Raw genomic sequence first — 22274 nt, 5'->3', positions numbered from 1 at the left:
TTTGGTAAACTATTTCAAAAACCTCTTAGTGGTCTTAATGTAATTTTGATTAATTTAATTAAAGACCTAAGGTGCTTTTACAAAAATGGAAACAGGCATTTCTTTGTACTCTGTGCATAACATCCTTTAGCAGATGTGAATTTGAGCAAGATGTGATATATGACTGTGAAGATGATCTTAGTGGGCTGAAAAGATTAACATTAGACCCTTGAAAAACCCAATTGATAGTTGAGAGATTTGCTCTAAGCTCTGCCTACACACATTGCATAAAAAAAATCTGTTCTCATGTCTAAAAATAATAAAAAAGATATAATTGCTCATTGTTTGTATCCTTCTTTATTATATCAATTTATAATAATTAATAGTAACTCAAAAATATCTCCAAATTTGATTAAATCAGAAGAATAGTTTTTGAGTTGTTTTAGCTCCAAGTTATTTCTTGTATTTTCATCAATTTTGTGGAGCATGGCTCATAAACCAACATGCATTGCATGACAGTGGGTAGTTAATCATAGAGAACATGAGCTACCATACATAATGACTTATAAGTCAAGTAAAACTGCAAACAATACAGACCCTGATCTGCCAATGCTCAGTGCACCAGTAGATCAATGTCTATGTTATTTGTTTTAGTGATTACTCCTAACAAACTACATAGACCCAGTTTTACTCTCACATTATGTGATGGCAGATCTGGGTCTGTGTAGTTTGTAGTTGGATCCTCCTTGTAAGCAATTATACCAGTATTTGGTAATAGCCTTCCTCTTGGCTATGGGGGCCCCGAGTGGTCTAAAGCGCTCTCCGTTACGGATCACTGCCATCTCACCTTTGTCTGCGTGGGTTCGAGTCTCGGATTCAGCCTATGTGGGTATGTGAGAAAGCTTGCCAGTAGCTTCTCGTGGGTCAGTGGTTCTTTCCAGGGTTCTTCCTCCACCATTAATACTGGCCGCCATGTATAGCTTATCGTGTGCTGAAAAATGGCGTTAAACCCTACAACAGCAACATCCTCTTGGCTATGAGATGTTAAGTAAAGTTGATTGACTTGTCAGAATTATCAGTTACTTTCACTTTCTGAGATCTTTGACTGGATTATAATAGTATTCTTTTCTGAATATATCATAAGTTCTACAGATTGCCAACAAAAATGTGAAGATGTTACCTAGGTGCTCTAAAAATTTGCCCCATTGAAGCTTTCTTTGGGAACTGGTGTGTAGAAGTGCATTCTATAACAAGCTTACTGATTGAGCTAACATACATTTCTGAAGTCCTTAACAGACTGTCAGAAAATTTGATGGTATTGTGACTTTATAATTCTCCTTGTGATCAAGGGCAATTGATAATGACATATTTGGTAATTTTTGACAGTTTTTGTAAAGCATGTTAGAATGGGTTTGGGGATTTTAGGTTTTTCTGTCACAGATATTTGTTTCACTGCCAATGCATGACAGTTAAACCACCACTAACATCCTTAGATGCAACATTGTTATCTATTTATCCTTTCAAAAAGAAAGTTGAGAAGGGATATAGCATTTTTCATGTTCATGTGTTTCTTCATCTCATTGTTACACTTCAATATCTTGATCCCTATGTAACCTACATCATTGAAAATTGGTATTTTGCTGCATTTCAACAAGAAGTCTAATCTAAACCATGCCAAATGTAGAGCACTGTGATCCTGTACCAACCATATTCCCAGAAAATGTTGGGGAGTTTGGGGGACTCAGAGTATGTTTTGATGTCCCAAGTGGTGGTCAGTGCACATAATCTAAAAAACGAATGTTGTCCAATTGAGAACAACTGTTCTCTTCATAAAAGTTTACCAAACATTTATGGAAATTCAAATTTTATAAAAAGAAAAAAACATTAAAAATAAAAGCATTTAATACACTTACAAACCAAAATTTGTTTATATACTTGGCATTGTCCAGTATCATCACATACATGTACATATATGTACCCTCACTCATAAGTACAACTATACAGACATTAAATAAAAAAAATATCCCAAGTTTTGTCTTTAAAGTCTAATGGACAGAGGAATATTTTCTTGATTACTATATATGCAATCTTTGCTGCTGTCAACAATTCAGTTTTGGGATGGTGGGTGTTAAGGTCTTCCAGATGTCATTTATGTTCATATTTGCACTCATTAAGACTGGGTTTTATTGTTCCTGTTGAATTTTTCTCAGCATTGAAAATCATATTTATGCATCTGCATCGCTGTGAGGGAATGTCAAATACGCTGGGATGATTTTGCTACGTTGACAGATATCACTCAAGACTGACCGATGTCAATATGGTGTTTCCAGTGCATGCAAAAAGGAAAATGCTTCTCTTTGTTGCTGTGCTTTACAATGCTAAACTTTCTCAAGGAGTTTTAAAATTTAATTTTGCTGGACCTTTGTTCCTTTTGTAGATGGCTTATCCTTTCATAAATCACAGCTGCATTGTGGCCTTTTGTATTGCAAATTAAACTCTTGTACACAATTCCTACCAAAGAAATGATTTTATATGGAGTAAATTTGACTTGAAAGAAACTTTGCTACTGATCATGAATTTGCCAATAATCTTCAGTAATAATGGCTTAAGTATTCTCATTCAAGGCAATGACTTGTAAATGCTTTTGTTCATCAATACACATCTCTGTGATTTAGTTAACTTCAGATGAATTTGATTGTTATTCATCTCCGAGTACTTCATTTTGTAATTGACTCCATGATAATCAGCTGTACAATTTACTATGCTGAGGGTAGTTTTACATGCACTCAAAGCAGGACAGTTTATGGTATAAACAGACTGCATGTTACTACATGTAAAGTAGTGATCAAAAAGATGTTTCTTTGGTGGGTGGGTGGGGCTTTCCCAAAGATTAATGAAAAATTTATTTTTTTTCTTCTAAACACAACCATGTCAGGGGTGGGTGGGTAAAACACATTTTTTTGTATGACCTAATATTTACCAAGCTCAAACTATTTTATACACTTTAAACTACACTCATGATAATTGGTATGTGGAAAACGGCTTATGGAGAGTAACTCAAATCTTTTCAAAACTAGATCAATATGACCTAACTTTCACTCTCACTGAAATGCATTAACATTCCCAGCTCTTTGCTGGAGGTTGATAACTTGGACCTTATTTCATCTACACATGAAAACTGGTATATGGATCCATAACAAAAAATGCAACTCATCTGTACCAAAACTCAATGACCGAGAGATATATTTTTTTCTCCCTTGTATTACTGGTTTATTTGTAGCTATTCATTTATTACATCCACAATAACATGGTCTCTATTTCACCAACTCTTGAAAATTGATATTTGAAAGCATCATCATTTGAGTAACTCAACTCTACCAAAATTAAAACAATGTGACCTACTATGCTTTAGCAACGTTTTTGTTTTTTTTACATCATGTCACTTTAACCTAATTATATTTAATCAAAATTTGTTTTGACTTGACATTTATAGAACTTTATTGATGCATCTTAACCATTAATATACTGCAGTTATATTTCCTTCCTTCACATGGTGGCTTTAGGTTAGACTCACAACTACAATCAAACATGTCCAAGGCCTGCCTAGACCAGGCTGATTCAGCTGTCACTGTGTATCTCTTTGCGAGGCTTTTATTCCCTTTGCAATACCAATCAGTATATTGCAGGATATTCCAAATGGGTACCTGTTGACAAGGGAATATAAAGCTATATCTTTGAGAAAACACCTTGTGTGTAGATGAGTTCATATTGACGAGTGTAAACAGAAACCTTAATATAGCAGTCTACCACCTGCATCAGTTGCAAGTTTGGGTGAAAGAATTAATTAAAGCTAGATATACTTTTTGGTATTTTAATTACGTTCTTTCATATTGATATGTTGTCCTGTACATATATTTCATGTACACCTACTGAAAATCCGAAATTTTACCTCAAAATATTGTTCAACATAAATGACCTGGTGGTTTTACCTCTGATTAGAATATTAGTTTCGACTTGTCCATTTGAGAAATAGGTATAGTATATACACCTCTCCCTCAATAACTCGCACACAACAGTCTAAATACAAACAACATGGCACAAGCAAAGGTGCAATTTACTGAGGCATCTCTGAAAAATAAATGGGATGGATATAGTTATGTATATTTGATTTAATTATATCTGATCTAATATACATTTATTTTGATTTAATTGTTTGTCAGTTATATTTTTTTTTATATTTTTCATTACATGTTATTGTAATGTACATTTATTCACTAGAGATGATACTTTATCCAGAAACTAGTTTGACCTTGACTGTTCATTTTAAAAAACACCAGGTGTTGACCTAGATCCTGACCTTGAGTCAAAATTAGTAACAACCACATAAATAAGTTCTATTTTTATCTTAAAATGATTGGTTGTTGTTGCGGTTATGATGTAACTACTGATTTAAGATTTTTTAAAAATTTTATTAGGGGCCCCGAGTGGCTGAGTGGTCTAAAGCGCTCACTGTTCCGGATCACTGCCATCTCACCTCTATCTTCGTGTGTTCAAGTCCAAGGCTTGGCTAGCATGGGTACGTGGGAAAGCCTGCCAGTAGCTTCTCGTGGATCAGTGGTTCTTCCCTGGGTTTTCCAGGGTTCTTCCTCCACCAGTTAAACTGGCCACCATGTATAACCTATCTTGTGCTGAAAAATGGTGTTAAACCCTAGAACAACAACAACAACAAAATTTTATTTCTTAGAGTGAAATGTTTGGTTTTTGTCAGGGCCACACTGGGTGTATGTGATCTTTAAACAAGTAAATAATTTTGACGAGGTTCTTGAACATGATCACATGACCCCCTTTTTCCATTTTAGAAGATAATATAACCTTTATTTTGGAGAGATATTCTCAGTAGTTTGGCTTTTTCTTTATGCTGGAAGGTTATGTTGTGCTGTTTGGAGTTATTTCAAATTACTTTGATTCACAAGGAATAATTCTTTTTTTTTCCTGGAAAATAAGTGTGCTCATGTGAAAAATTCCTGTACAAAGACAGCTCTTATAAAAAATTGATTTGGATTTCCAAAACCAGAGTGATATTTCTTGTTTCTAGAAGGAACTGTAGACCTCAACACTACAGGTTCCAGCATACGTCATTGTCTTCCATCTTGAATTCTTCATTGGGACTCGAACTTGAAATCATTAGAACATTTTATTATTAGGACTTCAAAAATTTTATTCATGGATTATTCTTGGATTATTTTTGGATTTGATTCTTAAAACTGGAAGTTCATATTTTTTCATTTATACAATATTTTTCCAGGGAAATAAATTATCATATTTCTCAAAGCTTGTTGCTTTCACTCTTTTTTGTGTTACTGTTTTTTTTGAGCCTAGTAAACACGTAAGAATATGGACAGTGAGAAGCTGGGGGGTTGCTGGTTAAGTGGTTGAATACTTGTTTAAAAATCATATTGTGATAGTCCGTTGACACTTTGATTATCTGTCAGGACGCAGGACTGAGACCATGACAGATATGAGAATAGACGGATGATAGAATATGTACATTAAAAATATTATACAGTAGACCAGGTTATCAAAAAATTGTAATATCTACAAATGTACATGTATCTGTTTTTAATATTTTGACATACAATGCCCTGATGGTTAAGAGAGACTGACAGTTAATAGGGTGATGGATAATTGAAGTTCTACTATATAGACTTATTAAATTTAAATTTCTGGACAATAACCAATATATTTGAGGATAATATGAGTGTTATATCAAAGTTTCACTTACCAGTTTTGATTATTATTTTCTTCACTTTCAACATAATGGGACCATATCTTTTGGTATTTTCTAGACCCCAAAAATGGGATCCATGCCTGACCCCACATTATGTGCAAGTTTGCATGTTAGATGTGAGTTATTGAGAGATGGGTGTACATGCATTGTGCATGAAGGTTAAAGATAAGAATAGTAGTGTGTACCTGCAGGCAAGTCAAACCAGGTACAACAGATAATGGCTTAGTGAGTGGGTAATTATCCTCAATTATCTTAATTACATACCAAAGAAGAGGTAAAGAATGGTGTCATTCAAGTGATAGGTACGGAATTAGGTGACATAATGTTTATTCAACAGAAAAATAAACAAAAGTTGGAAATAATTAGAGCACTGGTACATAGCACATCACAGATTCAGAAGTATCATGGGCTAAATTTCATTGCAGTAAAGTGCCTTGGGGAAAACACGGACTTTTCATACAAAATGCATATACCATATCAAGATGAAAATTTGACTGGTAAGTTATTTCAACAACCAGGTTGCCTTAGTCTCTACATTATCAGCTGGATATACGGGTACATGTACTATATAATTATTAATTTGCCTCTACAAAGTTGAGAACAGCTATGGTACTACTATCAGCACATATAAATGCACAGCCTAACAGCACCTCATTCTTTTTTTGTTTGGTCTTGTGCATCAGTTTGGAGTGGGTTCATAACACCTACCCACCCACCCTGAGAAGGGAGCTAATTCATGTGCATTATTTGTACATTCTTGGGGGATTTTTTGCATTTAGCCTATTTTTTTTGTACCATCATAATCATAAAATTTGTCATTGGGGTGCATCTTGAGGAGTAATACAAAATTAGGTCACTGAGAACCATGTTTAAAAATTCATAATTTAAATGACTGATTACAATTTTTCTCATTCCAAGTTTATTTTCAAGCACTATTCATACTAAAATCATTAAACAGTATGACTGTATACATCTTGATTAGTACCAGACCTTTACAATGTGTACTATCCTATCTAGAATAGTGAAAGTTGGTGATGGGATGCATCTTGACAAGTACAACACCCTACTGCAAAAAGAGGTATTCTTTGGGAGGACTCGGCCGGGGATTGAACCCACGTCCTTCTGCATCTGAGGCAGATGCTCTAACCACTAGGCCACCGGAGCAGTCTACTCCTTGATATGATTCTCTAATCTGTGTGTGTGTGTATATATATATATATATATATATATATATATATATATATATATATATATATATATATATCTTGTCAGACAACAGATGTTGTCTACTGGCAGACATTGTTGAGAGACTCATTTTTTATTTTTAAAGCTAATCTATTCTTCATACAGCAGTAACTGTTGGGCTGCTTTTCAAAATTTGAATCTTGCTATTCATTAGTTAATGTATAAAGTGTACTCATGACAATTAACTGTAGCACTTTGATATTTTGGTGATGCCATAGTTACTTTTGGAAGAATTCAACAGAACATCAGTAAAATATTCATACATTATTGTATAATTGTATATTAAAGTATGAATATACAGTATGAAAATTGATTTCCTGTTGTAATTAACACCCCCACCCTCCCTACACACACACACACACAGATACATATATATATATATATATATATATATATATATATATATATATATATTACAGTATGAATATACAGTATGAAAATTGATTTCCTGTTATAATTAACACCCCCACCCTCCCTACACACGCCTGGCTTTAAGGAGTCATGAATCATTGTCTCTTTTTTTCTTTTCTTTTTTCTTTTACTAATGGGGTCTTGTTTTTATGACTCTACTTCTTGTACTGTAGCTAAATGATGCTCATCCTTAGCAACGATTTTAATCTCTGTACTAGATTGATGACTTCACAGTACGTTATTGAGTGAATCTGACTTTGTCTCCATCAGCAAAGCATCAAAAAGTACAGACAATTCCCTGATTAATAAAGCCCTGATATTTAATTAAAGAAAACAAAGAAACAATGTTCTTCTGAGTTTTGATTTTATGGGGAGGGGGTAAATTGTAAAATGGAAATTTGAGATCAAGATTTGTTTCAGTATTCAGAGCTGAGAGGTTTTGGTTTACTGGGGGAAAATGATAGTATTAAAGAAGGAAAGATTTGGGACTAAAAGAATTAGGTCTTGAGGGGATTCCGGTATACTGAGGTTTCAGTTCGGTGTTGAGGAGTTCAATACTGTTTATATATATAAATATTTGTGCTGACTAAAACTTAACTGACCTTTGGGTAATGTGAAACCAAAGGTTTTGAAAACAGCACAATACCCACTACATCAACATACAGTTTGCTGATTAAACACATTTTCTGCGGTATATTTTAACTACATTTGAAAAGACATGTACAGACATGGTTCCAATTCCTAGGTAAATAATCACTCATTTGGTATTTGTTACTAGTCAGTCTTGATAAGTAATGGTCAAATCTATTTTTAGTGACAGCAACAGCAATCTTGACCTTGGAGTTACTGACTCCCAAATCAACAGGGTTCATTCATGGAATTGGAGAAACACATGTACTATGCTTCTTTCAAATATGTTCACTAGAACTGAATTTTTGTCTAGAAATAAAATGAATAGACAAAATTTATTTTTAGCAACAGTGACCTTTACCTTGGAGCTACTAACCCTAAGTTCAACAGGGTTCTTATCTGGGCTGAGTGTAACAAGTATGCCAAGCTGCAATAAAATTAGTTCACTAGAATTTAAATCTTACATCTGCAAATTAAATGCAAAATTTATTTTTAGCAAGAGTGACCATGACCTTAGGACTACTGACCCCCAAATTGACTGGATTCTTCCTTGGTTCAAGGAAGATCTATTTACAAAGATAAATTGAAATCTGTTCACTAGAACTTAATTTATCATCCAGAAACCAAAATAGATGTCTGCCTATCTACCCAACCAAATGACAGTAAACTATAATACCCTGCAATTTTGTTGGCAGGATATAAAAAAAAGGAAAACCCTTCTTTTGCACCCTCTGGCTGAAGTTAATTACTTAGTATTTTTCTGTCCAATCCCATTGCAAAATCCAAATTTGAAACTTTTTATTGCCTTCTCCTGTTTATACAGCAAATTCTAACTAGAGGATGTGTTATTTCAGGGACATGGCTGTTGGCATGACATAGTATTATGAGGTGCAGGAATGCAAAGAACACAGAGGAATTAGGGAAAAAAATTCATAGGCAACTACATATCAACACATTGCATGAACCAAAGACACACAAAGCTTGTGTACTGAAACTGCACTATCCAGGCTTCTTTTTTAATATTTAATTGAACTGACCATTGGACAACAGCTAATTGCAAACTAGTTATTGATGATCCTAGTGGACTACCAACCAATTGTACTCTGCAACTAATTTTTAAATACTATACAATCAACTCCCTACTATTTGCATATTATGTTCATTCTAATTGACATGACTAACACCAAGGCATTTTCACTATGCAATGCATAGAAATTAATTCTGTTACAACTTTGTCATTTAATATCCAAGCTTTGCAAAGTTTTCAGTAGACATTCATTAATAATGATTAAGTATATATATATAAACTTTTAACAAAGCAATCTTGGTAAGAATTTGAGATGTTGATGACTGCAAGCAGCATAGTTATTGACAATTTGATCGTGGAAAAGCCACAGTTCACCAGCACAAGCAAGCTCAGATTTTTTATTGGAGGCAGATGAAAAACAATAGATCAAAATAAACATGAATTAATATCCAACTACCGGTATATTAGCGTGTATTTACATTTATAAAAATAGCATGCTTATGTATGCATTTTGTCATTTATATACAAAAATACATGTTTTCTGTATATCAATTTTTTGTCCTTTACCGTATGCTATTACGAAATATGGGAAAATGCTCAAAAATATATGTTGATCTGCTCTCACATAATACACTGGCAGATCAGGGTCTGTGTTGCTTCTTCTACTGTGTACTCCTAACAAACTGCATGGACCCAGATCTGCTTGTGCATTATGAATCAGCAGATGTAGGTCTGTGTATCTTGCCATGAGACTCAACTTAAAGCAAATATATACTGAAGACAAAATGCTGAATCCAGGAAAAATGCAGACATACAAAATTATAAATTCACTTCAAAACTTAACAACAAATGTCAAATCTATTTTTAAGGTAACTCTATGCAAACAGATATGTATGTAAACATAAGTACTTATTTGGTACAGAAGCAACAATTTCAAACTTAAATGTCACTATTTTTTTCATCACAACAATTTGTTAGCAGCTAGTGACACATCTTTAAAACACGGCAATTTATTAACATAGGTAAATAAAAAAATATACAGTACATAAACACAGTGATGCTTAAACAAGCGTGTGCACACATCAAAATGCATGCACATGAGCAAAAGATCTTCATAGCAAAAACCTGAGTTACAGAACTTTGCTTAACAGCAATACACATCAACATAGGAAAATATTTATGTATTTCAGGCCTTGTTTTCTCTAAACTTGATTATTTATTTCTCCATCAATTAAAAGTTTCCCATATGCAAGGCTGTTATCAAAGGTGTAATTTCTATCAAGAGTAACATATCTGCCTTTCAGATGAAATTGGTCCGTTAAATTTTTTTCTACATCTTTCACACATGTACAGTATTTTTAACCCTGTTACATGTACAGTGCTAGGAACCATGGTGGCTCAAGTGGTTAAGGTGCTGGACTTGGAATGGGTTTTATGTTTGTTTTTCATCATTAAATCTGATCAACGACCATGATGCATTGGGCAAGACACATTACTCTAATTGCCTGGGCATAATATGACCTTCATAGCATTTCTGTATGATAAAATATCAAATTAAAAAAAAAAATACATAATACTGTTTATATATACTGTCTTTGTCTGGTAATAATGCTGATAAGTATACATTTATAATTCTTTTCTGGATAAGAAAAATATATTCTCTGAAATATACATAACATTTTTTCTTATTTTTTTCCTCTCTCTTTCTCTCTCTCTCTCTCTCTTTTTTAAACAACACAAAATGCTTATGAATGACTGTGATACACAACACACTCTACATCAGTCACATGCATCTTACTCCATGTGCATGGACCAGATATGCAATTTTTAAAGCCACACCATATGATAAATAAGAGGATAAAACCAGGTCTCAGGCCCATGGACTTTAAACTGCATGTCTGATTTACATTGTATTTGCAATCAATAAAGTGAAATATCATACTTAGAGTATGCATTATAAATTCAGCCATTAAAAATCAAAGAGACAGCTAAGAGTTTATAAGGCATGGAATTCCTGTACAGTAAAACCTATCTTCAAAGACCACACTTCTTGAAAGACCTGATGCTCAATGCATGAACTAATCAGTTATATAAAGCAATGACCTCTTATAAGAGAATACCTTTTTTGTTGGCAGAAGGGGTGGTCTCCCTTCTACTGCTTTTGTTAAATACTTTCTTTCCTCCTTAAACAACATTATCAAAATTCATTAAAGAATTATAAACTAAAAAAGATGGAACTTGAAAAATCAATACAGAACTAATTATTTTATATCTAAATGATCAAACTACCATTATGTCTGTCTCAAAATAAGTTTCTACCATTTTGCACACATTAAGTACATTGTTAATGACAAAATTGATGTCTGGCACCAGACAAATCAAGGAACCATGCTTAATTTTCACAAAAGCTAGCTACCTGAGCAAGAAATCCAATGCCAATTTCACTAACATGTACATCTCTTAATTCAAGCAACAACTTTTTAATTGATTGTGCCTCAAGTATTGTAGCCAGTGTTTTTAATACTCTCAAAACGAATTTGGTCTTGTCTCTGTAGAATACACATTTCAGGATTTGCTCAATTTTGATTAATTTATCAACTCTTTTTCAAGAATTAAAATACTTCTAAGTTTAAAATTTTAGAAGTATACATGTCTGTGGCATGCCCTGTGTTAGACATCACTATAAACTGTCACACTGCAGACATCATAGTGATATGACTGGAAAAATTGTTAAAGCTACATTAACAATATAAAAAAAGACTCAAACACACACACTTTTGTGACAGGCTCTAATGTTTTAAAATTGTTTTCACACTTGAGGCAAAGAATCGCGTTAAAAATCAGACATCTGATTGGTCAGTAATTTGATGTTAGCCCGTTAGAACTCAGAATTTGGTATTGTGTCTGGTTTTGAACATTAGAATGTTTTAAAAGTCTTGGTCATCTGATCATATTAGATTGACTAATTAATTGCTAATTTAATGGAACACAAACTCATTAAAGTTATATTGTGCCTGGTCAGTTGGAGTGAAGTCTCTTACACAGAGACATGCAAAGCTACAGCTGACCTGGCCTGGTCTGGGCAGGCAATTTAAATCTGCACCCTTCAGGTTGTGAGTTGGCCTATTTGCCAGTAAGCCACGGTGACTACATCAAATAAGAACCAAAATTATTATGAAAAATGGTAATATGTCATGAATGATAAGCAAATATTGTCAAGTATAATATAATCATGCACACAAGTTCAGCCATTTAACAAATAATACCTCTAGTAGAACCAAAACAATGTCTTCATCACACAAAAGATTAACTACAAAATTAAAAACAAAAAGCATGAATTTATTTCTAAATATAGATATTTTCTACAATACTCACTTTTTAGTAAATGAAAAACTCCTGACTGAACTGGACCAAATAAACCTTTTTGCTAGGTTTTCAATTTATGGAGTGCATTTCACAAAAGCAATGGACAACTTTGGACAAGAAAACTAGTTCAGAATTAAGGCAGTTTTGGTTTAGTGAGGTAATGGTGTTGAGGGGTTTTATTTGTTTTCTACTGAGGATCCTGTTTCCAATGATTCGTGTAATGTTTAAATACAGCTATGACGAATACAAAAATTGAATGAACCTTCTATATATTAGCAACTCTCTGAATTCATAAATCTCAGTAAAAAATTAATTAATTGCCAGTTAAGCAAAAAATTAACCTAGCTGCCCTTAGTATTTGATTCTAGTACCATCCACAAATGTAATACCTTTTCTGATAAGTAAAATATTAAAATTTGTGGCAGTGAAATTCAGCCTAAAAGTGGTAGCGTGATTGTCCCTGTGATTCCAAAGAGTATTACATTTTCATCCATTTCTCAATAAAAAAAACACATGTATTGTTGATTAGAACAGGGATTACAGCCTTGTACTTCAAGATTTGAGCATGTTATTGGTAGTACCGTCATACATATTAATATGCCAATTATTCTACTAATAAAACTCGATTCGTAAAATTTTGATCATCAGTGGACTAGACAGGTCTTTTAAATGATTAGAACACACCAGAAAAATCACACACTTTTAATGAGCAACAATTTGTCACTACCGTATAAACTTGCTTATAAGACATGTCCAACTTCAAACTGTACATACCCAGATCTACCATCACATCGCATAATGCACTGGCAGATCTGGGTCTGTGCAGTTTGTTCGGAGTAATCAATAGAACAAACAAGATAGACCCTGAGCTGCAATTGCATCATGATATGACAGATCATGATTGTTGTTGTCTGCAGTTTGACTCGACTTATAAGCAAGTACATGGTAATTTAAACTGTATATAACACAAGTAATAAGAAAATCATCAACACAGTCTAATATTCGGAAAACATTATTCTTCACATACGCTAAATTTATTGTATTCATCTTACATCTAAATCATCCAAGTGTTTCAACCATTTTTTGTTGACTTTTAAATCACAACCTTCAATAGTGATTATAACTCTATGCTAAATTTCTTGCATATTTCAATAACTGTAAACAATGTCTTTCCATCAGTTTTTCCACAATAATGATAATAATCTGACAGCTCTGACGCTTACAGACCCATAAAAATAAAATTTGCACGGCTTCATTTTCTTGTGAATGTTTCCTGAACTCTTAATTTTATCAACACTATTACAACAGGCTTCTCAATTATATGGACCAACATAATGTTCCTAGGACAAATAATTTATTCTGTATAAATCCACCAGTTAGCTGGAAAACCAATTATCCAAAAAAAATATGTTGATTAATCTGGGTAACTTACACTGTTATTTAGTACATCTGCATCTGCAAAACTTGAAACATTCCCTTTAAAAGTGATAACACTTAATTAACTGTCATTTTAAAAACATTTTTGTATCCTTATTTTTCCAAGTGTAAAATAAATGGATGGATAGAAACTAATTTTCTTTTTCTCAGGTGATTAAAATCTGAACAATTGCAATACAAATATAAATCAATGAACCAGAAACTAGAGGATTAAAAATTATACTTTTAGTGAAAACAAGAGACCATTTTTTAAAATCAAGTCCACCTTGCATTTAGCTAGGAAGTATAAAAAAAATTTATCATCTAAGGTGTGGACAGACATATGGAAGGACAGTACATATAGGATGTGCAAATGGGAGGATATACACACATGGATGACAAAGTGATTGTTATGGGTTCTGCCAGAGTGGGCTTAACAAAAATTAGAGAGCATACAAAATGAAAGAAAATATTGTTTCAAAGTTTGTACTTTGCAGGTAGAATGAGCCACAAACACAAATACAGGTATACTAGTAGAAATTATAAAAAAGACACAAATACAAGGGAAAAGAATTAAATGTTCAACAAATACAATAACAGGTGTACAGGCAAAAATGACCAAGAAACAAATAAAGGTGTACAGATACAAATGATCAACTAACACAAAATACAGGTGTACAGATAGAAATGATCAACTAACATGAATACAGGTGTACAGATAGAAATGATCAACTAACATGAATACAGGTGTACAGATAGAAATGATCAACTAACATGAATACAGGTGTACAGATAGAAATGATCAACTAACATGAATACAGGTGTACAGATAGAAATGATCAACTAACATGAATACAGGTGTACAGATAGAAATGATCAACTAACATGAATACAGGTGTACAGATAGAAATGATCAACTAACATGAATACAGGTGTACAGATAGAAATGATCAACTAACACGAATACAGGTGTACTGATGTAGTGTTATAAATAAACCACAAATATAAATATTGAACATTTTTAAAATGGCCAAAAAAGGAATAAATGGTATTGTTACATCAAGAAAATGCACACATGGCAGTAATAGTTTCATCAGTCAAATGAGTAACATGTATTAAATTTCCTAACTGTAAAATAATTCAGCAAAGAGTACAAACACAATTAAGATATATATATGTATATCTTATTTAGATTCACTTTGCATTGTAATGTAACATTGTTTACTGGATTTGACATTGTCCAAAATAGAAACATTGTATCTAGTTTCTGACCTTGTTCCAAAATCCGTGACAGTTTTGGTAAACAACTTTTTTTAATTTTTTTATTATCTTTCTCAAAGTAAGAAACTTTAAGTTGAGTCAAGGTCGTACCTGGACTACGTGTCATTAAGCATGTGTCAATTGGTAAACAAACTTCTATTTTTTCCAGAAGAATGAAATCTTGACCTCCATCCAGAAATGTGTTTTGCATTTTAGTTAAGTCTTATAACTGATGTTATGATAAAAAAATTGCCAGTTGGGCTTTATACACTTGAAACATCAAGTTGTTTTATGTTGTGACCAGTTTGGGTTGAATTTTATTTTCTTCAAATTATTGAATTCAAGTGATTATTTTCTCTGATATAATTCTTGGATAAAGACATTTACTGGAATTTATATGGAATTAAACTGGAATAATATTTTCTGTGATTCAACAAGAGATTGTTGACACATCAGTACAACACTGACAATTACTGACATCATCGCCTTCCATCCTGAATTTCATTGGGATTTGAACTGAAATTTACTTAGAACTTTCATTGATAGGACTTGTTTTTATTAATTCTTGGATTATTTTTGGATTTAGTTCGTAAAACTGTAAGTTCATTTTTCTCATTTTTCACTTTGTATTCTAGGGAAATAAATTATTTGTTACATTTTTCTTTTACTTATTTTAAGAGCACAGACTCGTAACAATATATATATATATATATATATATATATATATATATATATATATATATATATATATATATATATATATATATATATATATATGCATGCAATAAACTGACAACGAACAGTGCAAAACTAGTATCTAGCTAGCCTGAGCACTTTCGACTCTTTAATGAGTCTTTTTCAAAGGCAAATACAAAACATAGACAAGACAAACATATATCTAATGTGAAACTACACAGTATCATTGAGTGGTAGTACACAATAATGAATTTGTATAAGCCATGAACTTTGAATCAGGAATTAATATTAAAATTTTCCCACTAGTGTATAATATAATTCATAACTATGTATTTCTTATATCAGGGACTGCACCATGCTGAGACGACTGTAAACATTACAAGAATGTGTGGCTGAAGATCAAATTATTTTGAAAATGATGGAGATTAAATAGAAATGCTGGAGACCGGATACAAATTCTGGAGAATTTCATCTCCATAACTGATTTTATTCAAAATTATACAATTTTTAAACAGAGTTGGAAAAATGAATACCAGTAATACTCAATACACCATGAATAACTTGTATTCTTATCTGCTAACCAACCACCCACCACCCACCAACAATGGGGCCTGAGTGAGAGAAATTCTGAATTTTACTTCAACCGCTATTACAAAAAATAGCAATAATTATAACAATCGATTTATAATTATACATGACAGAATAAAATTATTATTAATAATTGTAATAATAATAATGTGGACATAGGTGCATAACTATTTGATACTGCTGTATAACTATATGAGACTGCTGTATAACTATATGATACTACCATAACCCATATAATTAAATTCATATCATTATCTCCATTTCCATCATCTTGAAAATCAGTCAAAGAGAGCAACAAAATTGAAGACTCCTCCAAACTTGCTAGAGATAAAGTTTGTATGTAGATCAAAATGCAGTAAGACATTATAAAAGTTTTCCTGAGTTCCTGTAATTATAGGCTACTGCATTTGTGTGAGAAAATATGAACCAGTTTTTACTGATTAATACTGCACAACCTCGAGAGTGCAGTACTGGTCTAAAACAAACAAGTTCATAATTTCCCAAACAAATGCAGTAACCTTTTTATTATATACTCATTTCGTTTTCCTACCTAAGGCTTAATAATAAAGAAATATGCAACAAGATACAAAAAGTAATTGAATTTATGATGTATTATAAATTAAATACATAACTGTAGATCCATCAATACAGAGTAACAATATTAATACACACATAGCACTGCCCAGCGACCACTGAACTTTGTCACATGCTCAACGATAGTTTTTAAAAGAGTCTCATTTTGGTCTAATAAAATTGAAACTTAGAGTCACATTTTGAATGAATGCACATTGAAAAAAAATTCCAGTTGTTCTGGAATAGATGGATTTTTGTTTTTTCTGCTGCTCCAACTCAATTCTGCTTATGATAGACTGGATTTATTGGGTCAATTCAGTGCAGTAAATAGAATGTCATTTCATTTGCAAATGCAGTCAAAATTACAGTTCAACTTAGGTGTGTATCAGGCTTTCCATGACATGGGTCATGGGTCATGTCATTTGGATTGCAGGACTAACTAGGAATGTATATTTGGAGGAAATTCAAGATACATAAATGTAAGTATATTTATTAAAAATTCTATTACCAGCTAAAGAAGACATATTTATGCCCTGTCACTTGCATGCTCACTGTCAGAGAGATTCCAGCTATGACCTGTATCATACAGTGTATGTCTTCTATTACTAGCCTAACACTGTATCAAAATAGTTAAATGGGGAAAGTTGCAAAGCAGCTGTTGTGTGACAGTCCATTTAGCCAGTGGAAATATACTTTTGTCACCTTAGCTTACTGGCTCTGATGTTCTTAGTTTCCTACCAAAACCTTCAGTTGCATTTTTTCTTGAATTTAGTGTAAAATGGTCTCTGATAGATATGCAATAGCCCTTGACCTGAATATGCTTTTCTACGCTATTTTTACAGACCCTAGAGAGCACTGGTCATAGTCTGAACCATTCTATTTGTGAAAAGTATTTCTCCTAAATAACTGTTTAAATGATCAGAATGGTATTTTCAATTACTGCGTCTCTCAGCTTTGTTGTTAAAATTAGAAATATCATGTTCATTTGTTTGCTTGTTTCAAAAGTTTTGTTTGTGACTCAGTGAACTCATCCACATTGTTGACTGTATCATCTCTACTTTCAAATGGACAAAACAGTTTGTTTTGTTCATTCACAAACAAATCTAATAACCAAAAGCATCTATGACATGAGTGTACATGGTTTGTTTACAAAATAGTTCCTAATACATGATACTATTTTTAGACATGTGTCATGTAGTATAAAGGTCTTCAGTATCGAAAAATACTGCACGTTTATACCTATGTAAAATTAGCGGAGATAAAAAAGAGCATATAATAATTCTACTTATATATATCCTAGTGTTTTTGTATACATGTCATTACCTACATTTTTATCAACAAAGTCAAAACATGTTAATGATGCAAATCAAGGCACACAGTACAAGGCAAATATTTTAAGTGTCAAAATTACTCTTTACATGATATTTGGAAAACATTCAATCAATATATATCAATTAATTTTCCTTGCGGTATCAGTTTTGGAGCCCTTAAGAAGAAATTGCAGAATAATTCATAAACAATGCAAGTTTTATTAAAAGTTCATTTGCGCTTTGAATCATCATTATACCTTCACTGAAAGTCAAAACTTAAAAACTATTCATGACAGTTTTTTTTTAATGAGTACTATGTTTTGCTTACCCTGTTTATAATGAGATCTGTTTCAGAGTGGTTGACCACAGTGCCACTCACGGCCATTGTAGATATGAGAAAAGAAATGTATGTTGACGTGAAATGGCAACAAAGGTGAATATAACAATAAATAATCTCAATATGAATCAATATTTAAATTTTTTGAAATTTGTAATTTAATGTTTTTGGTCCTTGTTATACAGAATGTACGTACTTACAGGACTTCGATGAACTCAAAGCATTTTATTTACTTGCAGCAAAGCGTAAAACTACTGTCAACAAAACTTCTGAAGGTTGTGTCATCAGCTACATGTTGTCACATGATAACAAAAAATAGAAGTCTGCTCTGAACACACATGATGCTCCGAAACTGATGCCACAACAATACCATAATTTGTAAACATCAAACCAAGCAACATGAGGAGTCACCATTATTTAGTCAATGGTTCTGTGGAATCTGAATTAGAAGGATGTGGGTTTATAAAGTTCTTGCCATTAATTTCTACATATATTCCCACAGCTAAACTCAGACTTAACTCACAGTTTTGCATGATTGGTCAGTAATTCAATACTGACCAATAAGACATCAGAATTTTTATGTAGCCAAACTTGACCATAAGAATCCTTTTAGAGAGCTGGGCTCTGACCTGGTCATTGCAGAGCTGGACCTTTGAGCAGGGCCCTAAATGTCTGTTGCTAGTACCAAGTTTCTGCCCTTATAAAAGTACACCAAATTTTAGCAATTTTAAAAAATATAACTTGAAAAAGTAAAACTTGAACTAACTTTGACGGTCTCTTTTGCACTAATCTATGTTTGGTATTTAGGATTAGGTTAGTCAATTTTTTTAAGCACACAGACTCCGATGCTTTCAACAAAAGTTTTGGTGTAGGATTCACATAGATATTAGGTCTGAAGTTCAGAATGGATTTTAAGGTTGATTTTTAGATACAGTTTAAATTCTGAATTATATATAACCACTCTATGTTTCTGCCAGTTTAAAATAAAATCCTTAAAAAAGTTCTGTTTGAAAAATCCAAATTGATCTTAAAGGTAAATTTGAAAGACCATTTAAAAATACTCAGTGGTCAGAAGAGACTAATAACAGTGAACCCTATCAAGAGAGACAACAATTCCATCAAAAGATGGTCTCTCAAGACATGCAATGTCTCTTTACAAGCCTAACAATTTTATAAAACAGTTGATTTCTGCATGAAAAAATTGGTCTTTCGTGACATGTATCTTCCTAAACACTGGTCCTCATGACATGCAGTCTACCAATATGGACAACTTTTCAAGTAAAATGTTAAAATATTTTTCAAAAATTGGTTATATTTATTTCTTATTATTTTATCCTATATTTTTTAATTCCCTAAATATGCTGCACAATTATATGGGCTGAAACTTCTCCTGTTGTTAAAAAGTACCAGTTACAGTTGAGAGGTGCTGCTATAACAGACATTTGTCTTATCTGGTTAGTGATGGTGGGTTAAGGGGGAGATAATACTGACTGTTTCCTCATGCCATACACTAAGATAAGATTCCCTCATAAGCTCTAGGCACTAGCTAGATATGGTATTCCTCTTAACTCTTAAAACTCATAAGGGAAAATTTCACTGATTCAGGTTCGCCACAACTAGTGTCCCTTGTACGGGATGTATAATTTACATTCTCAGCCATAACTTCATCTGATCCTATACTGGACACGCTGCGAATAAATTTTGCCGTAGATTGGGTGTGCCCACCTGTCTCAGCCTGATAGTACTTTGCAGAGTCCCATCTGGAAATTCCTAACTTCCTAAGGATAGCTATAACAGGTATACATAGTACTGCACTAAATATAAGAATGAGTGCAACTATTACAGCATACCATGGGTAACCTTTATCCACCATTTTGGCCTGAAAGAGAGATAACAAGAGGTTAGTAAAGAAGTTTATGACTTTATTTTTTTTATATTAAAACAAAATGAGCATGGAAGGAAGAGGCTGAGCATAAATTGTAAAATAAAATGTCCATATGAAAAAGACTTATAGGGAAAAATGTTTCTTTCTTTCTTTCTTTGTTCATTTGTTCGTTCGTTCATTCATTCATTTGTTTGTTCAAATAAAGGAAATTTTAACCAATAGTTTAGTCTTCAGACTCATTCACAGCATCTTGCAAGTTTTAGGATCTGCTTTTGATACTACAAATTAAACATGACACAGCAGTACAAACTAGCCTAGATTCCCTTCTGCAATATTCTGTCTGGCACAACCAAAATATATATTATTTGTGAAATTTCATTTTAAGTCCCATGATATAATGCTGTACATTACATAACATCTAGTTGCTCCTTGCTCAATAAAATACAAAAGGACTTGATAGATTTTTAAAAAATCTTTTGAATGGCTAGTTTTATTAAAAAAATGTAGTCAGAGGCAATTAAGATTTAGATGTTCAAAATTTGGTTCAGAGTAAATGCACCCTGTAGACTAACTGCAAACAACATAGGCCTATCTGTCACAGCATTATGTACCAGCAGATCAGGGTCTATGCTGTTTGTTCTACTGATTACTAATAATTAATGCAGGTACGTTATGCACTGGTGGATCTGGATCAGTGCAGTCTGTAGTTGGACTTGATAGTAAAAAAAAACAAAAAAAAAGCCAACATTGGAAGTACATGTTCAACATGGTAGTGATCAGTCAAAGAAGGTAAGATCTCATATCTATCTGCTAAAAGGATTAATACACAGAAAAATATGCTTACCGGTGCTTCAGATTCCTCTGGACCCCCCAAATCATTTTGTTATATCCATAATTCATTGTATTCTTAAGTTCAGGGAAGCCTCAAAATAGTTTACCCAAAGCATTTTATTTACAACTGAATATGCCAAGAAAATGAAGCTGACTGTCTTTTCTAGAGTTGACATTTTCACTGCCCCACCCCTTCGTTTATGCAATCGAATGCTTTTGTATTCTGAGTACGTTATCAGCTCGAGACCTTTTTCTATTCAAAAGTATTGTAAAATAGTTTTAACATAGTATTTTCATGCTCCTGGTCAACTTTTGTGTTATTTTATCAATTACTGTATGTCTGCAAATATGTGTAATCAATCAGATCTCAGTCATAATAATCACATATGAATCTTAAAGATGTGTTTCAAATGCCATGCATATGTAACAGTCACAAGCAAATTATTACTTTTGGGAGGTTTTTAGACTGGTTGCTAGCACATACCATTCATAGGTACTCACTTACAAGTCAAGTCAAACTGCAACCAAAAAAGATCCAGATCTGCTGTAGCATAATGCACCTGCAGATCAGGGTCTGTGTTGTTTGTTCTACCAATTACAGACACAGATCCAGACCTGCCAGCACCTTATGCAATGGCAGATCTGGGTCTTTGAAGTTTTTATTTGGGCTCATCTTATAAGCGAGCATATACGGTAAAAGTTTATTTTATATTCCATCCTGTAAAAGGAACAAATGAGGACTCACACCTTGATACCTGTTTTTGATAGAAATCTCATAGCTAAGACACTGTCATTTGCAAAACCAAGATCATACAAAATTATTGCTAAATCAAACTATAGAAAAATTGAATATTTTCCTAAAATACATTTATAATGAATATTTCTTTTTTTTGTGTTAAAAATACTACTTAGCTGAAAGGTTGAGTAAAACA

General features: G+C 32.8%; 1 protein-coding gene across 1 annotated transcript in view; it reads right to left on the bottom strand.

Moving 5' to 3' along the window:
* Window positions 1-9464: 9464 nt before the first annotated feature.
* Window positions 9465-22274, bottom strand: part of LOC149782997 (sodium- and chloride-dependent transporter XTRP3-like) — a 106333-nt gene continuing 93523 nt past the window's right edge. Inside the window, exon 9 of the mRNA XM_089934559.1 lies at window positions 9465-20505. Coding sequence (XP_089790685.1) covers window positions 20191-20505 — 315 coding nt within the window. The 3' untranslated portion in view covers window positions 9465-20190. The remainder of the gene's footprint in view (window positions 20506-22274) is intronic.

Source organism: Sinohyriopsis cumingii, chromosome 15, assembly GCF_028554795.1.
Source record: "Sinohyriopsis cumingii isolate HCF-2022 chromosome 15, ASM2855479v2, whole genome shotgun sequence".
Taxonomy (NCBI): domain Eukaryota; kingdom Metazoa; phylum Mollusca; class Bivalvia; order Unionida; family Unionidae; genus Sinohyriopsis; species Sinohyriopsis cumingii.
This window is presented reverse-complemented; position numbering and strand designations above follow the sequence as displayed.